The sequence below is a fragment of the Artemia sp. Qi Xiang Cuo genome, chromosome 11 (genome assembly GCF_049724085.1).
Source record: "Artemia sp. Qi Xiang Cuo chromosome 11, ASM4972408v1, whole genome shotgun sequence".
In the NCBI taxonomy this organism is placed as follows: Eukaryota; Metazoa; Arthropoda; class Branchiopoda; order Anostraca; family Artemiidae; genus Artemia; species Artemia sp. Qi Xiang Cuo.
In genome coordinates, this window is record NC_142804.1 from 22,275,313 (window position 1) to 22,296,568 (window position 21,256).

The window sequence follows — 21,256 nt, forward strand, 5'->3', positions numbered from 1 at the left end:
GAGGGTTGAGTTAAATGGGTTGAGTTGAACGGCGTTAAGTTCAGGTGAGGTTGAGTTACACAAGAACCTATGAAAACACAGGAACGCGTAAAATGCAAAAATATTGTATTCAAGGGGGGAAGAAAACCCCTCCCTATTGTGTTTCTGTTTTAGGTTTCATTCGTCTTATGTTTCAGCTTTCAATTTTGGTATGTTTTAGCTAAAATTTCGTCCATTTCAATATCTAGTTGTCTTAGTATTTCAAACTGCAACTAAATCTATTAAATAACTATTCAACTCAAAAGATGTTTGAAGATTAATTAACTTTTCCAAATTAAACTTTTTAATCAGCTTAAATAAAAAAACTCAGTTTTTTTCCAGTGAAACTAAAGAACAAGGTCAAAATATAAAACCGAAGAGAAATTATGCTACATACAGGGTGAGACGCAGAAAGAGGGACGAAATTAAAGACTCATATTCTATGGTTATAAGATCCAAAATAATTTTCAAATTCATGAATATTTAGTCACTGCGATCAAAAATTGATAATAGGTTCGATCCAAGCCCCTCATTGCTGAATTGCGGTCGCTATTCTGACAATGAAATTGTTTACAACTCTCTACAACATGTCATTCGATATTTTCCTGACTTTTCTCTTGATGTGATCTTTTAGCTTGTCCATTGTGTCCCAGTTTTCTTCATACTTTCTCTCCTTCAGATAGCCTCAGAGAAAGTAGTCTAGCAAATTCAGATCAGAAGTTTCTCCTCAAGATTCATCACTCATCTTGAAATTTTTGCCTAATCTCAATACGCTCCTTTGTCATCTTACAAAACTCTCACCGGCTGGTATTGTTTGCTTAAATTTACGCTTGAAGACCTTGCACTTTACAGGGAAACAATTCGAAAGGGCTCTGGGGAATTCGGCGCATAGATCTGCTGGAAATATCTACTTGCTGTTACATTCGTGTGACGGACTTATTATATTGTATACGCGGAAATTATTGTAATTGATCCCTGACGTCTGGAACGCCTCCTCGCTCTGAACTTTCGGCCGCAACGGCCTTTGTTATTGTTGATCACCATACTGGTGTCTCTACACCGTCTTGATCATGTTGTGATAGGGAATTTCTTTCCCGGGGTATTCGCGTCGACGCAGGCTTTGAACAAGAGTACGTTACTTGGTTGGAAAATAAAGTTCCACAATCTTTGTCCAGTCTTCCACCGAAAAATTACCGTAGTGGTCCATTTTGATATCAGATAATTTTACAAGCCTCTTCTATAACTTACCTGAAAAAGGGAAAGAAACAAATAACTAACACTTTTTCTTTAATTAAAATCAAGTTGCCATCAAGCAATGGCTAATTGGAGATAAAGCCAAGATAGATTGTCTGAGTGAGAGACAAAGCTGGCATAAGCCTTTTCCAGGATTGTATAAATGTGATGTCATTTTCACTTGTTGATAGCATTCCTTAGCATTGTTAACATTGTTAGCATTCGTCCGTTTATCTTTTAGCCTTTGTAAACCATTCCTAAATAAAAAATAAAAATTAAAAATAGGTTTATAGAGTAATCTGAGCGTTTCCTGCTCAGAAAGGCATTAATGATAAACGTAAGAACAATATTCAAAATTTGAATTATTTTTGAGAGAGAAATTAATCGTTCCTCTTATGAGGGATCTTAAGCCGAACTGCGCAGCCATGATGTACTTTGATGTTCTCATCGAAGTAACTCTAATAGCTTTTTTTCCCTACGTGGATCAGTTACGAAAATTGTATTTTATTGGTGGTGGTTTTATTTGTTTTTAGGTTAGTTTTTTTTTTATCTTTGTTTCTCTTGTGCTGAAGACGCCTAGTTTGGATACACGTGAAATATCTGCGTTGTTTTAGTTTTTCATCTTTTCTCTCTACTGGCCGCAGTCTCGTTCGTCGTTTTTTCTCTCTTTGTTAATTTTTTGTTCCTCTTATAGAATCGATATTTCTGGACACGGCCCCTTTCTATAGCTAGTGATTCTATTGAGCTTAGTCTGACGAATCTCTAAAACTAGGCCACTTATGAAGCCCAAACTCATGTTTTTTCAGTATGAGGAGTTTTTACGAATATCTCTGTGGAGTAGCCACTAAGTTACTTTAAAGACAAAAATGACCATATTTGATGCACTGCTAGTGCTGCGAAACTTCGCTGTTAACAGCCTGTGGTTTCCGATATTCAGACATTTTCTGTCACAGATACTTTTAAAAATATTCTGAAGGTCAGGCAATCTGGACCAATGACATCTTCCGTAGTGAAATTGAAAACCGACTAACTATACAAATGTCATCAAATACAGGCGTCTCCGGTGGCTCGACCACGTACTGCAAAGCCTTGAAGACGTGATATTGAAGTATTTCCTAAAGAGTTTATATGTCAATTATTAATTTTTTCTTGCTTTAGTTTTATCTCAGCTACGTGGTCTCACACCAGAGGAAGTTGTTCAAACATCCGAATTTCATACGTACAAAAAGGAAAGAGCCGACCTTGAAAGAGAAGAGGAATCAGAGAAATGGGACTTGAAGAAAGTCTGGCAGAAGCAAACACACCTTAGGATGCCCGTTTCTATCTGTCTCTTGTCCCATATGGCACAACAGCTGAGTGGAATTGCAATGGTATTAGTTTTTCTTACTTTAATATCAGTCTTATAAAAAGCATTAAATTGCAATAAAGGCCGCCTTCACTGGCAACGCAATAGTGTTACCAAAATCAACATATAAGGTTATATTCTGAAAGGCTTATTCACAGTGAGATTTAGCAAACAGATAGGTTTAAGTGACGCTGGGGATAAAAATTTTATCCATATGCTCCTTCTTCTTGTTTGGATTAGCACAAAAATGATTTCGCAAAACATCATATCAGAATCAAATTTTGGGTTCTGAAATGGGTTGTTGCAGCTGAGTTCGAACTTTGGGTTCCATATTATCAAGCAGAAATCAATACCACCTTATCACTACAGGACCACCATTTGGTTTCAACCTCTATTGAGATTTTTCTATACTGCCAAAGATTGAAAATGAAGCTCTCTGATTGGCTGGCATATATTAAATTTTTAAGAATGTAGGTAGCTCTGGGAACCCACCATATATTAAGATGAATGTGGTCACCATTAGCTTAATCTTGATGCTAGTTATAATTCAGCGATACTCAAAAAGATAAGTAAAATTTGAAACATCAAGAATTACAAATTGAATTTTTGAGATTGTAAAAAGGGAATTATACAATTTGACTATAACATAGTACAAAGCATAAAACATATTATACAACTGTAAAATATTACAAGACAATCATATTCCTATACCTTCAACGTTAAAAAGAAACCCCATCACTTAAATTATTAAATAAAAAAAACAAGTTTTTTTAACTGAAAGTAAGGAACGACGTTAAAACTTAAAACGAACAGAAATTATTCCGTATATGAAGGGGGCTGTCCCCTCCTCAACGCCTCGCTCTTTACGCTAAAGTTTTTTTATTGTTAAAAAAAATAGAGTTGTGAGAAAGTCAAACTTTAGCGTAAAGAGCGAGGCGTTGAGGAGGGACAGCCCCCTTCATATACGGAATAATTTCTGTTCGTTTTAAGTTTTAACGTCGTTCCTTACTTTCAGTTAAAAAACTTGTTTTTTTTATTTAATTTTTGAACGTTTTTGAATTAATGCAGGTTTTGATTTTGGCTCACCGTACATGAATAATTAAAACAAAATTTGCATATTATATTTGGTTAAATGGCTTTCTCGAAACTTGTTTAATTTTATTTACGAACGTTTTTATTAGTAATAAATATAAGTAACTAAGAATTAACTTACGTAATGTACTTCTATCTTCCTAAAATTTTCACACTTATGTTAGGAGGTTCGCCCACTAGTCAATACCCTGCTCTTCAAACTATAGTTAAATTTTTTTTTTTCAAGTTCTTTAAAAACTAACGCTTAATCACAATCAGTTGATCAGTTGAAAAACTTATTTAATTCCTGATCTTTTTCTTTAATAATGCTGGGAAATCCGGCGCCCCCTTCATAGCAATGTCCCTTCCCCCATGAAAACTTCCTTCATGGAAAGTTCCTTCCATATAGCCCCCGACCCTCTCCTTCCCCCAACTACCAGAAAAAAACTCCTCTGAAAAATTCTGTATACTTTCCAATAACCAATACTATATGTTAACATTTAGTAAAGTTCATAACTTTCAGCCCTCCCCCTGGGGACTTTGGGGGATCAAGTCATCCTAAAAGACATTTTTATCATATTTTCGACCATGCTGAACAAAATGGCTATCTCAAAATTTTGATCGGGTGACTTTGGGAAAAAAATGAGCGTGGGAGGGGGCCTAGTTGCCCTCCACTTTTTTTGTCACTTAAAAGGGCACTAGAACTTTTAATTTCCGTTCCAATGAACCCTCTCACGATATTTTAGGACCACTGGGTCAATACGATTACCCCTGGGGAAAAGAAAAAACAAAAAAAAAAAAAAACAAAAAAAAAAAAAAAAACAAAACCTGGTCCTTTATTCTGGCAAAAAATTTAAAATTACACATTTTTTTATATAGGAGCTTCAAACCTCTAAAGTAGGGTTCTCTGATACGCTGAATATGATGGTGTGATTTTTATTAAGGTTCTATAACTTTTAGGGGGTCTTTCCCTTTTTTCGAAAATCAGCCAAATTTCCTCAGGCACGTAACTTTTGATGGGTAAGATTAAACTTAATTAAACTTATATATTTGAAATCAGAATTAAAGTCTGATTCTTTTGATGTATCTATTGGTATCAAAATTCCGTTTTTTAGAGTTTCGGTTACCATTGAGCCGGGTCGCTCGTTACTTACAGTTCGTTACCACGAACTGTTTGATATTGTACTGCAATGGTTCATGAGCCTTTTGGCTTGAGCCTCGATTAAGCTCTATCAGTGCCCTCTTAATAAGAATAGAACAGAACTGGGCGGGCTATTCATGCTTTATAATGCTTTAATGCAAAGCCTCTTATTTGGCTCAAGTTACTGTAATTCCTGCTACAAGCTCGTCAAAATTTAAGACTTGAGTATTCACTCTGATATATTCCTGCTAATGAGAATATGATATAACCTTCCGAAGAAAACCATGCTCAATGGTTTTATCCAAATAAAATCTACCAAAATAATCCAAATAAAAGAAGAAAGAACAGAAACCTCTTTCGATCTAGGTTTAAGTGGAAACAGATGCTAAATTTATCTGTAATTCTGCTAAGAGGAAGGAATTTGGTACTCTTCACTTTATCAACAAGCACCAGCACCTCACCTACGATTTCTGGGAGACATTAAGATACCCGGTAGTTTGAAATAATTATTTTGTGAAAACATTGTAAACGTTTTTGTGCAAGATACAAGTTTAGAATAAGTTTAATTTTTATCTTAATGCGGATTCTAAATATGCAAAGCTTGTTAATTTGAATGTTGTTCACATAAAGCTATTAGCATATGAACATATACATAATTTTTAAGAAAGTTTTGAAACTCCACCATAAAAATCAAACAAACTCCCCTAACTCTTGATAATGATTTGTAAGAAATGAGATTAGATACAAACACAAAACAAAAGAAAAGGAAAAAAATAGAGCTATCTTTCAAAACTATCATCACCACCAACAAAATATCCACAACCTGTACCTTATATACTATTTTTGAATGAGATCAAAATACCGAGTAATTTGCTACTGTTAGACATTGATTTATTCGAGGTGTCGTCATCTGTCTTATACAAAGGTACTTTCAATGTTTTCAAAGAATTATAATTCGGTTCATAATCAATTAAACTAACCACAATTGCCATCTATAGATCTGAAGTTTTTCTATCATACTACGGAAGCTACATATTGGGTTTTTGAACCCTCTACCTTTTAAAGAACCCATAGTCAGTCTCTCTTCACTCAATCAACAGGACCGTAAAAAAAACAGATGACATTAATTCACACAATAGTTTACAAATTAATTCACAGTAGTTTACCAGAGTTAGAGACAAAATTGGAATTTTCCGATAGTGTTTTTTATTTATAATATAATCGCAATATTTGCGAAGATGAGGCCCTTCACATCCCAAAACTTCAGCCTCATCCCCAAGAAGTGTACTCAACTGTGCATTGATTTTCTTGAACGAATCCCTTTAGATTTGGTTGTCTGAAGTTTTTTTTTAGCTTCGAAGTTTTAATTTTTCATTAGTTTTTATCTTAAATATCCTAAACTCATTGTTTTAGCTTTTATTGCACTAATCCAAGATATTATTTTTGAATATTATGGCTCTTCTTTTGCAGGTATTTTACTATTCTACTTCAGTTTTTCGTGCTGCTGGCCTAAATGACAATCAGACTTACATAGCCAACATTGGAGCAGCAGTTTTCAACATCTTTATGGCAGCTTTTGCAGTATGGCTCATATCTAGATTTACTCTAAGGACTTTAATACTCTCGAGCTCATTAACAACTGGAATCTCATTAACTGGTTTAGCTATATCACTTATCTATCTTCCGGTAATTATTTTATTTACATGTACTACTTTTTGTCAAATAAAGATAAAAGAGATTCTAGGAAATAAAGAGACGGGGCTAGACAAAATAGGATTAATCAAGCTTTTAATTCTTTACCGCTGATGTTAATGCTACAGAGAAATGCAAAGTTTGTTTGAAAAATTAATGTTGGGACTCTAAAGCTTTTTGTAATTTTTCCTGGGTTAAAATGTTTCTTTGGATGGAAATTGTAAGTCCTAAACTATTTGCGCTCGAAAATAGTGCATCTTGGATAAGTCCATTCAGTCCTGCTATGGGTCTTAACACTCTTGGATAATTTGAAAATAAGCAGACACGAAGATTTGCTGTCAACCGACGATACGGCTTTCATTTTGTTACTGTTGTTCTGTCATTTTAAACAAGTTGATATTAATTCTGTTTTCAGCTGTAAGCCTAAGTAAAGAACGATGTGGGCACAATGTGTTTTTTTTGTTCTTCAGTCAGGCACTTCGTATCGAAGGAGTTGCCGTAGAAACTTCAAAAAGGGCTCATTCCATTGGAAATTGGAGTCGCTAGTGCCCTTTTTAATTGTCGAAAGTGATTGGAGGGCACCTAGCCCCCCCTTGCCCATCATTCCCCCAAACACATCCAATCAAAATTTTGAGATAGCCATTTTGTTCAGCGTAGTTGATTTCAAGATATAAAATATGTTTTTGAGGAGGATAATTCTCCACAACCCTCGGGGCAAGGGTTTTAAGTTATGCCTTGAGGGCATATAAGAACGATATTGGTAAAATGAACTATGAATTAGGTTTTTTCTTTAGAGCAGGGCACTTCATATGGAAGGGGTCGTCGTAGAAACTTCAAAAGGGGCTCATTCGATTTAAAATTGAGAGTTCTAGTGCCCTTTTTAATAGTCGAAAGTGATTGGAGGGCAAATAGCCCCCCCCGCGCCCATCCGTCCCCCAAACACATCCAATAAAAATTTTGAGATAGCCATTTGGTTCAGCGTACTTGATTTCCAGATAGAAAATACGTTTTTGAGGAGGACACTCCCCCATAACCCTCAGGGCAAGGGTTTTAAGTTATGCCCTGGGGGCATATAAGGTTTTTATAGACGGCGTTGTCGTAGAAACTACAAAAAAGGCTCATTCGATTGGAAATTCAAAGGGCTAGTGCCCTTTTAATACTCAAAAGTGATTGGAGGGCAACTAGCCCCCCCCCCCACGCCCATCATTTCCCCAAACACACCCAATCAAATTTTTAGATAGCCATTTTGTTCAGCGTAGTTGATTTCCAACTAGAAAATATGTTTTTGAGGAGGACACTCCCCCACAACCCTCGGGGCAAGGGTTTTAAGTTATGCCCTGAGGGCATATAGGAACGATGTTGGCACACTGTACTACGGTATCTATTATTTTTTTTTCTTTTAGAGCTGGGCACTTTATATGGAACGGTTCGTTTTAGAAACTTCAAAAGGGCCTCATTCGATTGGAAATTGAAAGTTCTAGTACCCTTTCTAATAGTCCAAAGTGATTGGAGGGAAAATAGCCCCCCCCACGACCATAACTCTCCCAAACACATCCAATCAAAGTTTTGAGATAGCCATTTTGTTCAACGTAGTTGATTTTCGGATAGAAAATATGTTTTGGAGGAGGACACTCCCCACAACCCTTAGGGGAAGGATTTTAAGTTATGCCCTGGGGGCATATAAGGTTTTTATGGAAGGTGTTGTCGTAGAAACTTCAAAACAGGCTCATTCGATTGGAAATTCGAACTTCTAGTACCCTGTTTAATATTCGAAATTGATTGGAGGGCAACTAGCCCCCCACGCCCATCTTTCCCCTAAACACATCCAATCAAAATTTTGAGATAGCCATTTTGTTCAGCGTAGTTGGTCTGCTTATAGAAAATATGTTTTTGCGAAAGACACTCCCCCATAACCCTCAGGGCAAGAATTTTAAGTTATGCCCTGGGGCCATATAAGGTTTTTATGGAAGGCGTTGTCGTAAAAACTTCAAAAAAGGCTCATTCGATTGGAAATTAAAGGGCTAGTGCCCTTTTAAATAGTCGTAAGTGATTGGAGGGCAACTAATCCCCCACGCCCATCATTTCCCTAGACACCTCCAATTCAAATTTTGAGATAGCCATTTTGTTCATCGTGGTTGATTTCCAGATAGAAAATATGTTTTTGAGGAGGACAATCCCCCACAGCCCCCAGGGCAAGGGATTTAAGTTATGGCCTGGGGTCATAAGTAGTAATGGATCTATATATTCATCAGTGATTGCGTAATATGCCTTACCACGGGCCAGTGACCTATTACTATGAACCCTACATGGCTTGGCAGACAGGTTTTCTATTGTGACACTCATTTTTGTGTGTCAAACGGTTAAAGAAAGCTGGTGGTCACACTAACTTGATTAGTAATTGGATTCAGATATACTACGAACGGACTTTCAGTCCTACATTCACGGGTTTCTGCAAAGTGTTATGGGCTTCATTGAAAAAATACCAGTTTAAAAAAAATAAAAAATAAACATGTATCCATGATCTTTCTTCTGGCAAAAAATACAAATTCCAATCAAAACTGGTCGCCATTTTTTTGATCTGGTTAGGTGGGTATAATCTGGTCTGGTTTATTATTGCGAGAAGGTTACTCAATTTACATCTTAGTGTTAACTGGGGGATGACTTAGTCTAAGTGTGTAGAAACTAAAGGATCATTTGAAGGTGGAAAAAAAAAAGGGGTAATTAGCGATTGAATAATTTTGACAAAAAATGACTGAAAAGTGTTTTGGAGGAGATGGGATGAATGTGTACTGTATAATACACAAGTGATGATTTGCACAGTGTTGTCAATTTTAAATAGTTTAGAAATAAAAAAAAACTAACAAGAAATGGCTGAAAAGTGTTTTGAGGGAGTTGAGTTGCACGAGGGTTGACTTGCACGAGGGTTCAGTGACATGAGGATTCAGTTACACGGGGATTAGTTAAAGGGGGTCGAGTTGCACACGGATTCAGTAGCACGAAGGTTCAGTTGTACGGGGGTTCGGTTATACAGGGGTTCAGTTACATGGGGGGTTCAGTTGCACGGGGGGTATCTGCTATAAAAAACACTTCATTCTAAACAAATTGTAAACACTTCATTCTAAACAAATTGTAGGTACAAAAAGATTTATAGGCCCTTAATTTAGGTATCTGACTATCTCGTAATGGCTACGAACTGCTAAGAATCTTGATATCTGCTATAAAAAAACACTTCATTCTAAACAAATTGTAGGTACAAAAAGATCTATAGGCCCTTAATTTAGATATCTGACTATCTCGTAATGGCTACGAACTGCCAAGAATCTTGATATCTGCTATAAAAAACATGGAAAAATAGTTTAACGTTATGCTATACGAAGAAGTTGATACTAGGAGGGGTATAGATGGAAAAAAAACTGTGTTTATTTCTTTGGGATGTTTATGTCTCTTGGGTGTGTGTGTATTTCTTTGGGTTGTGCGTGTCTCTGTTGGCTGTGTGTCTCGGTGGGGTGTTTGAGTCTTTTTGATCTTTTTATGTGTCTTTTGGCTGTTTGTGTCTTTTTGCTATGTATTTGTATCTTTGGGGTGTTTGTGTTTCTTTGGGATGTTTGTGTTTCTTTGGGCTATGTGTGTTTCTTTGGGCTGTTTGTGTCATTTTGATCTATTTGTCTTTCTGTTGGATGTTTGTGTCTCTTAGGGACCGTGTGTATCTCTTTGGGCTATGTGTGTCTCTTTGGGCTGTTTGTGTCATTTTCAATTCAATTCAATTCAAACTTTTTATTTCCTCCGAATACGAAGAGTAAAAAAAGAAATAAATAAAAATAATAACCGCTAATCAACAGGCCATAAAATTATCTTAAACTATACAACAACAAATACGCAAAGGCCTTCAATCAAAATTACAACACAAATTAACACTTCATTCAATAGATAATAAATTAACACTTCACAAATTAACACTTCATTCAAAAATTAAATCAAATAAAATAAATTAAGCTTCGTGCGCAGCTCTATATAAATTATGAGAAAAAACATTTAATTTGGATAAAAAATTCTTTTGATTTTTCTCCAAAACATCAACAGAGTTTTTTATTTTGTATGCATTCATTAAAAAAGTATTTGATTCAGATTTAGAAAAGCGGAAAAGGAACTTAGCAAAATTAAAAAATGTGGTTTTTACATGCGAAATATTACTAATTATAAAAAACGGGAGAAGCTATTAAAAAACTAAAATTTGCGGCAACGCGACTGTATTATATACCCGAGCCAGTGATTTCCGAGAAAGAAGATCGCGAAGACAAATTACTACCCTGAAGCTAGACGCTATTCTACTTTTAACTGCTTTAGAAACAGAAGCACAGCATAGAGCTAAAGTTGGTCCATTAGGTACACCAAGATATAAAAAAGAATCCAAATGTTTTAAAATACTATCATAAATACGGACAGAAATTTCTTAATTAACGAGATCATTAGCCTTAGGACCAAGAATTAAAAACCGACACTTTTCAGGGCGAAAACGAAGTCCATGCTCACTAAAAACCTTTGCTAAAAAATCTACATTTTGTTGAAGTGACTGAAGCGATCGACTCAAAAGGAGTAAATCATCTGCGTAAGCAATCCACGACAGAACATAACCTTTACCATAAATAAAAGTCAACTTAATTTGATCAAACAGCCCCGAAACAATAATATTGAAAATCAAAGGAGAATTAATGCTTCCTTGTCTCAGCCCCCTACATAACTTAACATTATAATCACTAAACTGATTCTTCCACTTAATACAAATACGAGAGGAGCCATACCACTTTTTTAAAACCAAAACTACTGGTAGTGGGACATTATTCTTCAGAAGCGCAGTCATAGCCCAAGAATGGATAATTGAATCATACGCCGCCGCAAAATCTAACGCAAGTGTATAAACTCTATCCCATTGCTTACAAAAAGATATTATTCTTGAAAGGAGGGTATGAGCAACATCCATGCTTAGACCCTTACGGAACCCAATTTGATTCAGGCCTTGGTTACAAGACTCCAAATACTTTAATAAAACTAACTCAAAAACTGTGCTAATCTGGCATGAAACAGTAATTGGCCTGTAATCAGAACATCGATTCGTATTCCCTCCTTTTTTTGAAAGGGGTGAAGTGGTAGCACGAGTAAAGCTAGTTGGAAGAACTCCAGAAGAAAGAGTAGTAGTAAAAAGAGTAGCGAGGAGAAGGATTGCTTTGGGGGATGCCTATTTTATATGGTTTGAATGTATACCATCATAATCAAAAGAATGCGTACATTTTAGAGCTTTAATTGCTACCGTTACATCTTCAACAGAAACAGATATTTTACTATTTGGGCGGGGCTTTGAAATTTCTTCCGATAATAAAGAGTCAAGCCGTGATTCAACTGCCGCATCACCGGGTGAAAAAACTTGATTATAATGAGTTATCCAATCATCTAGTTTCAGAGAACTATTAGAATCTGGTGAATAATTATTATTACGACGTCTAGAATTAACCAAACTCCAAAGCTCATTCTTATCACTAGTAATCCTTGAACCAATTTCATCTTTTACAATTTCATTATGCAAACGCAACTCAACCCGAAAAACGCGTTTAGTTAATTTCATACCATCATAAAATGGTCCAGATCGCGGTTTTCCCGCGCAATTCCAAAGGTAACAAGCTTGAGAAGCATTCTTTTGGCTTTGCTTTAAAATCGGGTTAAGGTTCCAACCTAAAACACGAGATCCACGACGGAAAGAATCAGTTCTAAATGCTTTATTAGCCCCGACTTTTAAACTATGAACAATTTCAAGGTAAAATAGATCAATATCAATTTGATCAACATCCTTAGAATAATTTACAATTATTTTAGCTAAAAGTGCATCTGATTCTTCATGATATTTGCACATTTTTTCCCGATCCCAGATAATTTTATTTACAATTTGACTAGAACGATGGATAATTTTAAAAGATGGAATTTGAATGTTTAAATGTAAAGAAAGGTAAAAATGGTCACTAATAGGCATATCCAACCCAACATGAACAGGCTGTGGTAATAACGCTGCATTTGAGACCAGCACATGGTCTAGATTAGAACAAGAACCAGAATTATGGACATACGTAAAATTCGCATCTTTTGAAACTATAGTAAAAACCGAAAACAAAGATAAAAGAGCGGAGGAGCGGACATGAGAAATAGCAATGTTGAAGTTAAAATCCCCGCAAATAAGCCACTGGAAATCTGATGGAACTTTCGCCACACATCGCGATAATTCTAAACATGCAAAATTTAAATCAAAATCCGAATCAATAGTATGATAATTTGTTGGTAAATAGCACGAAAAAACAATAATCCCTGGGATTCGAACAGCAACAAAATAATGATTAACGGCAAACACTGAAACTGGAATATTCTCTCGAATAAAAATGCACACGCCTCCTGATGGGCGCCCACCTGTAGGTGTAGCTGGATATATAAAACACTTAAACTGCTGCGACAAGCTCGAAAGAAGACTAGTAGAGTGGTCCAGAAGATGATGCTCCTGCAGACACAAAATATCCAGATCGCGCAGCATAGACTGCAATACATGTTGTTTATCACCAAAACCATTCAGATTCAGAGATATAGTCTTTGCACTAATCATTTTTTATTCTTTACAACTTTTTCGGTTAACTGTTTGCAGCAAAAGCTAAATCCAGTATGCTCATGAGATCCACAATGGAAGCAATAAGGTTTATTCTGGCAAGGGTTGTTCCTGGAATGAGAGTGTCCACTACCAAGGTACTTGAGACAACGTTCCACGCTAGAGCAGGCTGACGATATATGCTCTAGCGACCCGCATTTGTAGCACATTCGTGGTAAAAACCTATAATCAGTAAGCCGGAAATATTCGTAGCCAATGTGAATCCCATGACGCAAATAATGAGACTTGGCGGTCACCGAACGGAAGTATACACGATATGATTTCGAAACACCGATGCACTGTATCTCTTCGATACCATGGTTAGTAGCACGCACACTCTCTGGGTTGATCGGAAAGTCCACTCGTGAGAATAAACCGACAATTCTCGATTTGCGAACCTCAGTTTTACCGACCTTTTCATTAAAACAGGCTTTCAAGTTTTCGGCGTTTTGTCTTTTCGTATGAATGACCCATTTCTGTTGCTGGGATCCTGATTCCTTAGAAAGTGAAATCCGCACTATACCATCAGCTCTATCCAACGATTTCAGAAAAGCTTCACGCTTTAAGGGATCATTACAATCTTGTGGTGGTGAATCTACTACAAGACCCACTGTTTCTGACTCGTTATTCAGCGGAGGCCAGGATTTATCATTGAGTTTTTCTTTATTTATACAGCTCAAAACCTCGCTCTGTACTCCGTCACAACACTCTTTCACCAAAGCAGGAGTGTCTTTGTGTCTTTCTTTTGGATGTTTGTGTCTCTTAGGGACCGTGTGTGTCTCTTTGGGCTATGTGTGTCTCTTTGGGCCGTTTGAATCTTTTGGTCTGTATGTGTCTGTATGGGCGTGTTTGTCTATTTGGGCTGTGTGTGAGTGTGTGTATCTTTGGGCTTTATGTGTCTCTTAGGGCTGTGTGTGTCTCTTTAGCCTGTATGTGTGTCTCCTTTGGCGGTGTGTGTCTCTTCAGGCTGTGTTTCTTTTTGGGATGGTTCAACCTCTTCTGGCTGTGTGTGTCTCTTTAGGCATGTGTGACCATGTTGTGATTTGTGTGACCCGGTCGGTTGTGTTTGTCTCTTATTGAATCGTATACATCTTTTATCTGCACTGTTATCTATGGAGTTTTGTTCCATTTTGGTCTGTGTGTGTTTCTTTTGGCTGGTTGTGTCTCTTAGAGACCATGTGTGTCTCTTTGGGCAATGTGTGTCTCTTTGGGGGTGTTTGAATCTTTTTGGTATGTTTGTGTCTGTATGGACATTTTTTGTCTCTTTGGGCTGTGTGTGTGTCTCTTTGGGCTGTGTGTGTCTCTTTAGGCTCTGTGTCTCTATGGGCAGTTTGAATCTTTTTGGTCTGTGTGTGTCTCTTTTGACTGTTTGTGTCGTTTTGGGCTTTGTGTCTCTCTGTTGGATGTGTGCATCTCTTTTGGCCGTGTACGTCTCTTTGAGCTGTATGTGTCTGTTTGGGCTTTGGGTTTCTCTTTATGTTTTTTGTCTCTTTTTTATGTGTGTTTCTCCTTGGGTTGTGTGTCTTTTTTCGGGTGTCTGAGTCTTTTTGGTCTGTATGTGTCTATTTGGGCTGTTTGAGTCTTTTAGGTCGATTTTTGTCTCTTTGGGTTGTGTTTCTCTTTGGGCTGTCTGTGTCTATTTGAGCTGTTTGTGTCTCTGGAGGCTGTGTGTGCTCCAAACTTTTTGGGGTGTCTGAGTATTTTTGGTCTGTATGTGTCTCTTTGGGTTGTTTGAGTCTTTTAGGTCTGTGTTTGTCTCTTTGGGTTGTGTTTCTCTTTGGGCTGTCTGTGTCTCTTTGAGCTGTTTGTGTCTCTTGAGGCTGTGTGTGTGTCTTTGGGCTGCGTGTCTCTTTGGGCTGTTTGAGTCTGTTTGTTCTGTTTGTGTGTCTATGTTGGCTGTTTGAGTCTTTTTGATCTGTGTGTGTCTCTTTGGGCTGTGTGTGTCTCTGTGGTCTTTTTGTGGTTATGTTGGCTGTTTTCGTATCTTTTGTATGTGTGTATCGATTGACTGTTTGAGTGTTTTTGATCTGTTTTTGTCTCTTTGGGCTTTTTGTGTCTTTTTGGGCGGTTTTTTTCCTCTGTGGGCTGCGTTTTGGTGTGTTTGATGCTTGTTGTTATTGTGTCTAGGGATGTCTCTTGTTGATGTTTAACACACCTTTGTCACGGTTTGTTTCTGGTGATTTTGTTGTCCTCGTATGACCAATGTTCGTCTCATGGTACTAGATGTGTATAAGGAATGTTTATTACTCCTTTTGGTCTTTTTGTTTCTCTTTATTATGTTTGTGCCGCTTCTGGCTATGTGTATTTTTAATTAAGTAACGATCTCTTTATTGATTTCAACTCTTTAATATAAAGTACAGATACTTTATTCAAGAAACGTGATTAAACACGTTCTGAAACTACATGCTATTTGCATGCCATTCCTTGGCACCTTTCCAAAGGAGCGGGGAAGAAACGTGATTAAACACGTTTTGAAACAACATGCTATTTGCATGCCTTTCCTTTGCACCTTTCCAAACGAGTGGGGATTCCCCCACTGGTTCCGACACATTGCAAAAGACAAATTTCCATGAAGATAAAAAGTTACATTTTAATTCTAAATTTTATTAAATTCCAATTCGACCTTTCTCAAAGAGATGAAAAAATTAAAGTTCTGTTCAAAATATTTTCCCGGAAAAGAAAAGTTCAACTTCGATTCTGAACTTTCTCAATGAAAATGAAATAAGTTATTGATCAATTCTATTTTCATAAAATAATATAAAATTTTCCACTATAATTCAGATTATTCTCAAAAAGATTATAAAATTTAAAATATTGTTCTAAACTTTTCATACATGATATAAAAATTTAAAGTTCTGTTCCGAGTATTTTCCCCGAAAAGACAAGTTCAACTTCGATTCTGAATTTTCTCAATGAAAATGAAATAAGTTATTGATCAATTCTATTTTCTCCACTTCAATTCAGATTTTTCTCAAAGAGATGAAAAAATTTAAAGTTCTGTTCAAAATATTTTCCCGGAAGAAGAAAAGTTCAAATTCGATTCTGAATTTTCTTAAGGAAAATGAAATAAGTTATAGATCAATTCTATTTTCCCAAAATAATATCAAAATTTTCCACTTCAGTTCAGATTTTTCTCAAAGAGATGAAAAAATTTTATTTCATTTTTTAAGGTTCATTTAGACGCGGTTACGTGCGCGCACGTAACCTCGTCTAATTGAACCTTAAAAAATGATTTAAAGCTACGTCGACTTTGCATGTTGATATAAAATATATCCCTAAAATAACTTATGGAATTGAATTTAAGAAAATTTAGAATTAAAATGAAACTTTTTATCTTCATGGAAAATAATCACAATCATAGTATAACTTTTGTCTGAACTGAAGTAGAAAATTTTTATATTATTTTGGGAAAATAGAAAATTCAGAATCGAAGTTGAACTTTTCTACACTTCTTTGAGAAAAATTAAAAATTGAAGTGAAACTTTTAATCTTCATAGGAAATAATCAAAATCATAGTATAACTATTCCTATCTTCTATTTAAAAATTTAGAACTGAACTTTAAATTTTTTACGTCATGGTGAAATTAAAACTGAAATGGAAGCTTTTTTTTTTCTCTTGAGAAATTAGAATTGAATTGGGTTCGTTGGTAAAATTCAGAAGAGAACTAGAACTTTTCTATCTTCTATGAAAAATTTGGAAGTATTTTAAATTTTTTCATCTCTTTGAGAAAAATCTGAACTGAGGTGGAAAATTTTGATATTATTTTGGGAAAATAGAATTGATCAATAACTTATTTCATTTTCATTAAGAAAATTCAGAATCGAAGTTGAACTTTTCTTCTTCAATAAACATATTTGGAACAGAACAGTAAAATTTTTAATCTCTTTTAGTAAAATCTGACTTGAATTGTAACATATTATATCATTTTGTGAAAATGGGATCAATAACTTATTTAATGTTAATTAAGAAAATTCAGAATTGAATTTAAACTTTTCTTTTCCGGGAAAATATTTGGAACAGAACTTTAAATTTTTTCACCTCTTTGAGAAAGGTCGGAATTGAATTTAAGAAAATTTAGAATTATATCAAAGTATAACTTTTTCTATCTTCTATGAAAAATTTGGAACAATATTTTAAATTTTGTCATCTCTTTGATAAAAATCTGAATTGTAGTGGAAAATTTTATATTATTTTATGAAAATAGAATTGATCAATAACTTATTTCATTTCCATTAAGAAAATTCAGAATCGAAGTTGAACTTTTCTTTTCCGGGAAAATATTTGGAACAGAACTTTAAATTTTTTCATCTCTTTGAGAAAGGTCGGAATTGAATTTAAGAAAATTTAGAATTAAAACGAAATTTTTTGTCTTCATGGAAAATAATCACAATCATAGTATAACTTTTGTCTGAACTGAAGTGGAAAATTTTTATATTATTTGGGAAAATAGAAATGATCAATAAATTATTTCATTTTCATTGAGAAAATTCAGAATCGAAGTTGAACTTTTCTTCACTTCTTTGGGAAAAAATAAAAAATTGAAGTGAAACTTTTAATCTTCATAGGAAATAATCAAAATCATAGTATAACTTTTCCTATCTTCTATGTAAAAATTTAGAACTGAACTTTACATTTTTTATGTCATGGTGAACTTAAAACTGAAGTGGAAGCTTTTTATTTTCTCTTGAGAAATTAGAATTGAATTGTGTTCGTTGGTAGAATTCAGATGAGAACTTGAACTTTTCTATCTTCTATGAAAAATTTGGAAGTATTTAAAATTTTTTCATCTCTTTGAGAAAAATATGAACTGAAGTGGAAAATTTTGATATTATTTTGGGAAAATAGAATTGATCAATAACTTATTTCATTTTCATTAATAAAATTCAGAATCGAAGTTGAACTTTTCTTCTTCCGGGAAAATATTTGGAACAGAACTTTTAATTTTTTCATCTCTTTGAGAAAAATCTGAATTGAAGTGTATAAAATAGAATTGATCAATAACTTATTTCATTTTCATTGAGAAAATTCAGAATCGAAGTTGAACTTTTCTTTTCCGGGAAAATATTTGGAACAGAACATTAAATTTTTCTATCCTCTATGAAAAATTTGGAACAATATTTTAAATTTTTTAATCTCTTTGAGAATAATCTGAATTGTAGTGGAAAATTTTATATTATTTTATGAAAATAGAATTGATCAATGACTTATTTCATTTTCATTGAGAAAATTCAGAATCAAAGTTGAACTTTTCTTTTCTGGGAAAATATTTGGAACAGAACTCTAAATTTTTTCATATCTTAGAGAGAGTTCGAATTGGAATTTAAGAAAATTTAGAATTGAAATGTAACTTTTTATCCTCATTGGAAATTTGTCTTTTGAAATGTGTAGGAACCAGTGGGGGACTCCCCACTCGTTTGGAAAGGTGCCAAGGAAAGGCAAGCAAATAGCATGTAGTTTCAAAACGTGTTTAATCACGTTTCTTCCCCGCTCCTTTGGAAAGGTGCCAAGGAATGGCATGCAAATAGCATGCAGTTTCAAAACGTGTTTAATCACGTTTCTTGAATAAAGTATCTGTACTGTATATTCAAGAGTTGAAATCAATAAAGAGCTTGTTACTTACTTACAAATACACACAGCCCGAAGAGACACACACATCCCAAAGAGACATATACAGACCAAAAAGATTCATACACCTCAAAGAGACACACATAACCCAAAGAGACGCACATGACCGATAAGAGACACAAAAATTCAAAAGAAAAAAACACAGACCAAAATGAAATAAAAACCACAAAGAGACAACCAAACACCAAAGAAACACAAACAGCACAAATAGACTCAAACAGCCAAAACAGACACAAACAGACCAAATATACTCAAACATCCCAAAGAGACACAAACAGATCAAATATACTCAAACAGAACAAATAGACACACAGCCCAAAGAGACGCAAACAGCACAAATAAACACAAATAACTCAAAGAAACACAGACTGCCCAAAGAGACAAAAACAGAACAAAAAGACTCAAACAGCCCAAAGAGACACACAAACAGAACAAAAAGACTCAAACACCCCACAGAGACACACAGCCCAAAGAGACACACACACACTAAAGAGAAACAAATATATCAAATAGAAACATACAGAACTCAGAGACACACAACCCAAAGAGACAAACACAGACCTAAAAGACTCAAACAGCCCAAAGAGACACATACAGACCAAAAAGACTCAGACACCCCAAAAAGTTTGGAGCACACACAGCCTCCAGAGACACAAACAGCTCAAAGAGACACAGACAGCCCAAAGAGAAACACAACCCAAAGAGACAAACATCGACCTAAAAGACTCAAACAGCCCAAAGAGACACTTACAGACCAAAAAGACTCAGACACCCCAAAAAATACACACAGTCCAACGAGACACACACAGCCTGAAGAGACACACATCACAAAGAGACGCCCACAGCCCAACGAGACACATACAGCTTAAAGAGACGTACATGGCCCAAAAAGATGCAAACATCCAACAGAGAGACCCAAAGCCCAAAACGAAACAAACAGTCAAAAGAGACACACACAGTCCAAAAAGATTCAAACTGCCCAAAAAGACACACAGCCTAAAGAGACACACACAGCCCAAAGAGACACACACAGGCTAAAGAGACATACACACAATCCGAAGAGACACACAAAGCCCAAACAGACAAACATACAGCCCAAAGAGACAAAAAATGTCCATACAGACACAAACATACCAAATCGATTCAAACACCCCAAGAGAGACATAAATTTCCCAAAGAGACACAAATTGTCTCTAAGAGATAAAACCAGCCCGAAGAAACACACACAGACAAAAATGACTCAAACAGCCCAAGAGACACATACAGCTCAAAGAGATGCACACGGCCCAAAGAGACGCACACATCCGACATATACACACAAAGCCCAAACTGACACACAAAGCCAAAAGAGACACACGCAGACAGAACATATTCAAACTGCCCATAGAGAAACACAGCCTAAAGAGACACACAAAGACCAAGGAGAAACACACACAGGCGAAAGAGACAAACATACCCCTAAGAGACACACAAAGCCCAACGATACACACACACAGCCCAAAGAGACAAAAACGCCCATACAGACACATACAGACCAAAAGATTCAAACGCCCCAAAGAGACACATATAGCCCAAAGAGACACACACGGTCCCTAAGAGACACAAACATCCAAAAGAAAGACACACAGATCAAAATGACACAAACAGCCCAAAGAGACACACAGCCCAAAGAGACATACACAGCCCAAAGAAACACAAACACCCCAAAGAGACAAACACAGAGCAAAAAGACTCAAACAGCCCAAAGAAACATAAACAGATCAAAAAGACTCAAACACCCCAAAGAGACACACAGCCCAAAGAGACACACACATCCCAAAGAAACACAAACAGCCCCAAGAGACATAAACATCCCAAAGAGATAAACACAGTTTTCTTGCCATCTACACCCCTCTTAGTATCAACTTCTTCGTATAGCATAACGTTAAACTATTTTTCTATGTTTTTTATAGCAGATATCAAGATTCTTAGCAGTTCGTAGCCATTACGAGATAGTCAGATACCTAAATTAAGGGCCTATAAATCTTTTCTTACCTACGCTTTGTTTAGAATGATGTGTTTTTTTATAGCAGATATTAAGATTCTTAGCAGTTCTTAGCTATTATGAGATAGCCAGACCCCTAAATTAAGGGACTATAAATCTTTTTGTGTTTACAGTTTGTTTAGAATGAAGTGTATTTTATAGCATATATCAAGATTCTTAGCAGTTCGTAGCCATTACGAGATAGTTATACACCTAAATTAAGGGCCTATAGCTATTTTTGTAACTAAAATTTGTTTTTAAATTAGTGTTTTTTTTATAGAAGATATAAAGATTTTTAGGAGTTCGTAGTCATTACGAGATAGTCAGATACCTAAATTAAGGGCCTATAAATCTTTTTGTACCTACAATTTGTTTAGAATGAAGTGTTTTTTTTATAGCAGATATCAAGATTTTTAGCAGTTCGTAGCCAT

At 35.6% G+C, this 21,256-nt stretch overlaps 1 protein-coding gene across 1 annotated transcript in view; it reads left to right on the plus strand.

The window, feature by feature from the left end:
• Window positions 1-21,256, plus strand: part of LOC148946766 (solute carrier family 2, facilitated glucose transporter member 1-like) — a 113,300-nt gene that overhangs the window by 73,895 nt on the left and 18,149 nt on the right. The window contains exons 7-8 of the mRNA XM_089096420.1: window positions 2,410-2,621; window positions 6,279-6,494. Of these exons, the coding sequence (XP_088952546.1) occupies window positions 2,410-2,621; window positions 6,279-6,494 (428 nt within the window). The remainder of the gene's footprint in view (window positions 1-2,409; window positions 2,622-6,278; window positions 6,495-21,256) is intronic.